General features: G+C 33.6%; 1 protein-coding gene across 1 annotated transcript; it reads right to left on the reverse strand.

Annotated features, from left to right (window-relative positions):
- Positions 1-4963: 4963 nt before the first annotated feature.
- On the reverse strand, positions 4964-5902 carry LOC134470370 (olfactory receptor 7D4-like). Its single transcript, XM_063224406.1, has one exon. It carries the CDS (start codon positions 5900-5902, stop codon positions 4964-4966), a length of 939 nt encoding a protein of 312 aa, XP_063080476.1.
- Positions 5903-7416: the final 1514 nt, after the last annotated feature.

Below are 7416 nucleotides of genomic sequence, written 5' to 3' on the forward strand. Positions count from 1 at the left end.
AAATAATTTAATTTCTGTAGCAACCAGTCAGGAATGATTCCTGTGTTATGTGCTTCTCTTAAAGAAACACTGGAGATTTTATGGACCATTTGATGTCTACAATGCAGAAAAGAAAGCCTTAGTTAATAATTTTCCTTATTTTTTCAAGTTAATTAAATTTTAAAATCACAAAAACCTTTTATGTGTTTAACTTGGATAATGTAATATTTAAAAGTGTTATACAGGGCCTAAGCTTTAGCTCAGCCTCATAAGCACTTGTCTGGCAAACATGAGGTCATGAGAACGATCCCCAGTACCAAAATAGAAAATATTACACAGGAGAAGTAATTAAATAGATGCTAGCAGGCATATTACATGGTACTGTCATTATTTTTGTGTGATAACCCTTAACACCACTAAGAACTTTTCAAGAATGTGGTGTAACGTCATTAATCACAGTAAGATTCTGTTTAGTAGAACTCTTATTTCTTTACCCACCTAGAATTTTATAGATTGCAATAAAATTTTTGTCTGCAACACTGAGACCAAAGTTACCCAGTTTCCAGGATCCACTGTTATGCTTTATATTTCTGTTACATTAGATTAAAAATTTACTAAGTCTTGAGATCACATGATACTTATTTTTTCTGTTTCCGACTGATTTTATTCAATATAATGTTCTCCACTTTAATTTATGCTATTTACATACCAAGTTTTTCTTATTTGTTTCATCATGTGTGTGTTCTATATTTTTTACTATTATATACATGTTATAATTCAAGTAGTTTAATTTTAAAATCAAAACAGAATAAAAATGATCATACAGAATTTCAAAACAAAATAATAAGATATTAACACCGGTTAATGCATTGCATATTATTATCTTGAAAAATAGTTGTTTAGATTACAAGACACACACATAAAAATGATCAGTCAAAGAATGAAAGCAAAAACTTTCTGATGAATTGAGATTATGGTGTAGCTACCTACCTTATAAATGTATATAAACATATAGACAGATATATAATCTTTACTCTTTGTTTTTCTTCTTTCATCTATCCCAGCTGTTCTTTCCTTTTGAGCTCTTTCTTTCCTTTCCACTTCACAATATTTATTTTACACTTTGGATCTTATTTACTGTTTTGACTGTATAATTTGCATACATGGATATATTGTACTGTGATTGCACCCACCCGTCCTACTGCCTTCTCTTGTACTCTCCCGCTGATCCCACTCCCTTCCTGTCCCTTAGTTATCCCTCTTCTAATTTGAGGTCAACATCCTTATCACAGTTAACACAGAGACTCACAGTGATTCTGATTTAACTATAAATGACACTATTTCCCAGTACCGATAAAAATTAAAAAGGACAAAAAAATGACACTATTTCGTCTTGTATGTCTGATGATACTCCACTGTGTGTGGACCATCCCTACTAACAGATTTGAGAGAATATCTCATGTTGATTTGGGCTTGACTTGCATTTTCAGGTTAACAGATATGTTGAACAGCTTTTCATATATCTAACAGTCATTTGTACATCTTTGTTTAATATATAAGTTTATTGTACATTTTACACATAATTTTCATATTCCCAGTAGGGAATTTGCAGGCACACATGATATATCTTCATTCGTCATTGTTTCTCCTATACCCTCCTTTCTTTAGACCATCTTCTCCACCCATTTACAAAGCTTTGTTTCCATTCTATCATTTTATTAAAATCACTTATTCTTTTTTCCATCCTTCTTTTCCCTCCTCTACCACTCTAACTTTTGTTTCCTTTTGAAAAATTTGTTCCCATTTCACAATACCTACTGGAAATTTTCACCTTTCTTTACTCTTTCAGTTTCCAGGGTGACAAGGTAATTTTTATACATCTGAAGTCTGATTTTTCACTTAGGACTATGGTCTCAAATTGTATCTATTTACCTGGAAATGCCTCAAGCATATCCCTAGTTATGACTTAATAGTACTCTGTTATATAAAAAAAACCCACATCTCCCTTGCCACTTCCTTGGTTGATGGGCATTTGGATTGTTTACACAATTTAACCATTATAACTGCTTTTATAAACATGAGTGTGCATAGTGCATATATTGCTGTGATATGATATTTTTAATTCTCACAGGAAGATATACAGGAGTAGGTCTTTGTTTGAGAAAGATCTATTTAGGTAACTTATACATTAATAACTATTATACATGGAATTATTTTCTTAGTTTCAATTTCAAATTATTTGTAATTAGTTTATAGAAGTGCACTGATATGCAAATGTTGATTTTTATATGGTAACTTTAATTCATTTATCACTTGAAAGAGTTTTTGGTGGCATTGGGGTTATCTACATGAAAGTTCATATCATCTGCATAGAAATACAATATAGCCTCAATCATTCTAATGTAGATGGATTTGATTTCTTTCTACTCTTAAATCTCTGGCTAGAACTTCTAGTACCTAGAAGTGGTGGCTAGGCCGGGGATAAGGTTCAGTGGCCCAAAGGCATTCCTGTTAAGTGCAAGGTTGTAAATTTGATCTCTGCTACAAAAACAACAACAATAACAACAACAACAACAAATCTTATTCATAGAAGTGGTAGTTAAGAGTGGGCATCCGTATCTTGTTTCAGACACTAGAGAAGACATTGTAGATTTCTACCAATAGAGTATGATGTAAGCTATAGTAGATCATAAATCCCTTCTCTTTTGCTAGTATACATTAATTCCATACCTACATTTTAGAAAAATTATCCCTAAAGGATGCTAAATTCATATTCACCTTCACTCTCTATTGACTGAACGAGATATTGTTCTTCATTTCGTTAATGTGCCATATTGTGTTTATTTTATTGTCATTTTCTCTTTTCTATCTACCTCCACCATATTATTTTTCATTTAAATATCACAATTTGTATGCCAATATTGAAACATAATATAAATTAAAAGTGTAGGGCTGACATAAATTCACATAGGCTCATGAAACACTAACAGGACCCAACACAAAATTATGCATTTACACTCAATTGATTTTTGACAAAGTTGAAAGAACACAAAATGGAGCAAAGGAATATACTTTAAAAATTGTTTTAGGAAAAGCAGGCATTAACCTTCAAAAGAAGAAAGTAAGAACAACATTTCACATAATATATTAAAATAAATACAACTTATGTAAAATATAAAAGTAATACCTGGAAATGCATACTAATGAGGATTTAGGGACAACTTTCAATAATATTGATGTGGGAAAATATTTTTGGTTACAATTTCAAAAGAATCAGTGCAAATATAAGTAAAATTTTATCAAACTGAAAACCTTGTGAATAACAGAAAATTGTCAAAAGAATGAAGAAAGTGCTACAAAATTGGAGGTAATATTTGCATAATATTTGCTGATCCTTTAATATACTAACTATATAAAGAACATAAATAGCCCTTTTGAATGGTAATATGCTGAAAAAATTGGCAAGTAATCTGAAGAGACATTTCTGAGGTGAAGACACCCAAAAGGACATCACCTATATGAACAATTGTTCTGCATGACTTACTAAACTGGAGATGCCAATCAAAATCTCAAATAGACACCTTGTCACAACTGTTAAAATGGAAGGTATTTATACATAGATGCATATCATTCACAGATATGATGAAGTAAGAATAGAAAAAATATAATCAACTTAGAGTAAATAGATAGAACTGAATTTCTCAGGGTAACTCTAATAATGAAGCTGACTAGAAAGTAGAAGCGGAAAGGGCTGGTAGCCAGAGTGAGAGTAGCAGAGAAGGTAGCAGGGAGGGTGCTGTGATCAAAGTATGATGTACATTTGTGTGGAAATGATACAGTCTGAAACAGTGAAGTAAAATAAGTCAGGCAAAGAAAGTTAAATATGGCACCATTTCTCTTATATAAGAAAATGAAAGTATTAATAATTTAAAGTAAAATACGGATGATAGGAATGAAGGATATAGACCATATGCACATGTAGAGAGGATCTAGGGATAGAAGTACAAGGAATGGGTGAGATGGGGAGTATAAAAGACTAAGATTCAGTGTGTGTATGTCCAATATCCTTATGATCATTGTGTTCACCATGTATGACGAATATGCTTGCTTGCATTTATTCAATCTCAACATAATTGAAGATATGGATAACAGCATGTATATTTAAGGGTATATGATTGATAACCAGATTTCTAAGGGTTTGTTGGATAGTTAAACAGAACTGGTTGCAACCTCACTGTTTGAATCTCCACTTTATATACTACACTTTAGTAACTTAATAACTATTTCTAAGAGAACAGTCTGTAATCATCAACTAGTGATTTCTTATTGTTTACTTTTTCTTTGAAATTATATATTATTTCTACCCATTTTCTGTTTTTCTTAGTCTTTCTTTAAATTAAATTAAAAAAAAAACTACAGTGCCCAGTGCTGATCACTGAGTGTCATGATGTAAAATCTGCACTACTATTCTTTTTTGTTTAGAATGATTTAATCTCCTTTAGTTTGCTTAATTTAAACATAACTGAAGATATGGATAACTGCATGCATGTTTAATTGTATAGGACTTACAACTATGCTACTAAGTTTTTGTTGGACAGTTGAACAGAACTGTTTGATGTCTCACTGTTTGAATTCCCACTTTACATGTTCTATTTTTGTATCTTGAACAACTATTTGTAAAATAACAAAATGTAAATATCAACTAGTGATTTCTTACTGTTTATTTTTTTCTTTGAACGTATTATTTCTACCTATTTTCTGTTTTCTTTAGTCTTTGTTTTAATAAAATTTAAAAAATTAATGAGAAGGCTGTTAAGGATAAATGCATGAAAAATCATATACACAAATGCCATTTGTAAGTGTTCATAAAGACAAAACTACACATAGGTTTTTGGAGAAGAGAAAGAATAAGATCATTAAAATTTCTGATATTTGCCTTTTAAAGAGATACAAAACTCCCTTATGTTTTAAGGTCAGTGGTCCATCAAGGAAAATAGATTGCTCTGCTGAGTAATCTGCCCAGGGCCCTCTTCACATCCTTGTTCCTCAGGCTGTAGATGAAGGGGTTCAGCATGGGGGTCACCACAGTGTACATCACTGAGGCAATCATGCTTGCCTTGGAAGAATGAGTGAATGTAAAGCTAAGGTATTCTGCAAGGCTTGTCCCATAGTACAAAGACACCATACACAGGTGAGACCCACAGGTGGAAAATGCCTTAGACTTGCTTTCAGAAGAAGACATCCTCATTAAAGAGGAAAGAATCTGAGAGTAAGAGAAGAGGATTCCAGTGACAGGAAACACACCCAGCAGGGCAGTTGCTACATACAAGACAACATCATTGATGTAGGTATCAGAGCTGGCCACTTGGAGCAGAGGAGGCAGATCACAGAAGAAATGTGGGATTTCTGTGCCTCTGGTGAAGGTTAAATGCAAAAGCAGTATAAGGTGCATCAGGGCATCCCAGAAAATGATGAACCAAGACATTAGTACGAGGAGGACACAGAGCCGGGTATTCATGATGATCATGTATCTCAGGGGGTGGCAGATGGCCACAAAGCGGTCATAGGCCATCGCTGTCAGGAGGAAATTATCCATTCCAGCAAAAATCATAAAAAAATATACCTGAGTGAGGCATTCAGTGTAGGAGATACCTTTGTTCTGTGCCTGGATGATGAGCAGCATCTTTGGGACAATGGTGGAAGTTAAACAAATGTCCACAAAGGACAGATTGGAGAGGAAGAAGTACATGGGGGTGTGGAGGTGAGAGTTGGAGCCAACAGCCAGGATGATGAGCAGGTTCCCGAGTACTATGAGCAGGTACATGGAAAAGAAGAGTGAGAAGAGGGCAGATTGCAGTTCAGGATCATCTGAGAGGCCCAGTAGAAGGAACTGTGCTATATGTGAGTTGTTCTCTCTTTCCATGTGTCTGCTGTAAATGGTGGAGTGGAAGACAAAAACACTGTTTAAAGAATGCTGAACCAGTCTGTTCATAGTTATCACTGCACTCTGTCACCCCTGGATGGATGTCCTTTACCTTCTTCTGGTTCCTGCCAGTGAGGGTGACACACTCAGCCAAGTGGTTTCCATTTTGCAGTTTAACTCTTGGTTCTTATTTATGTTTTCTTTTCTTTAATTTTCTGTGGAACTGGGGATTGGATCCAGGGCCTTATGTTTGCTTAGCAAGTGCTCTACTACTGAAGCATATCTTCCACCCTTCTGATTCTTATTTTTTCAATTTGCCAATAGTTTCTAATTGATTGCCCAAGCTGTCCTCAAACTTGAGGTCCTTTTGTCTTAGCCTCCCATGTGCTACCTCTCCCGTATAATGCTCTTTACTCTTCACTGTAGCAACCCTTCTATTATGTCAGATTCACTAGTTTTCATTAATTCATTAGGTCTATGTGACCTATAAACCTAACAAATATCCTCTCTGTTATGACCGATACAAATAATGAACACAGCTCATATATTTTTGACTTCCCTATGTTTCTTCATGTGAATGGCTCTTTAATGCATGGATTTTTTCAAGCAAGCTTTTTTCCTGCAATGACACTTCCTAGCCATGTAGCAGTTTACTGTCAACACCTTTGCTTTCCCCTTAAAATGTGGCTGCTGCTACTCTCGTCTGTGAGACTTAAAAATGCTCCTGTACAAGTAGGATCTCAATAAATCTTTATTATCATTGTGTAATTATTATTAATTTTTTTTAAATTATCCCCTAAGATACATTGGTTTGGATGTCTGTCTTAAAGAATTATGTTGCCTTAAAAAGTTGTGTTTCTTTTTAAAATTTATTCTTGTTTTATTTCTGTTCTTAACTTTAACTTTTACTGGTACATATTTGGCATGCATCTTTATCATACTCATCATAGGGAATTTATACTCATACCTAACATGTCTTATTTTTTTCCCTTCCTCTCCCCAATCTTCTGAACCTTGGGACCATACTTTTAAATGAAATAAACCATTCACGTATGCTTCATTGTGACATTATTTCTCTTGTATTAGGAACCAAAAAGATAAATAAAAGCCAAAATTGATGTTAGATAATGGGAAGTAGGAAAAAATGTTCAAATAATAAAGAGACCAAAGGGAGGAAGAGGGGAAAAAAGGAAGGGAAAATTAAGTCAGACTTCAGTGAAAAGAATTTTTCCATCTTTTTAACATTTTTATGACACCGCACATGTCATTAAAATCTATTATTCAAGTGCAAATACCTCACTTCTGCATTATGCATTGTAAATGTTTAGTGAAATGGTAAATTAGAGAGTAAAATTAATTGATATAACTCAAAAGTTTTCTACTTTGATTCCCATAAAATGTAATTGATGTTTCAAAATGGGAATTTCTGTTCATAATACAAAAATAAACCTATCTTGCATGGCTATCATTTATCAAGCCTCCCTTTAAACTGTGATAGAAAAAAAGAAAAAAAT

This window comes from Cavia porcellus, unplaced genomic scaffold (assembly GCF_034190915.1).
Source record: "Cavia porcellus strain 051 isolate PalLab524CR breed Dunkin Hartley unplaced genomic scaffold, mCavPor4.1 scaffold_14, whole genome shotgun sequence".
NCBI lineage: Eukaryota > Metazoa > Chordata > Mammalia > Rodentia > Caviidae > Cavia > Cavia porcellus.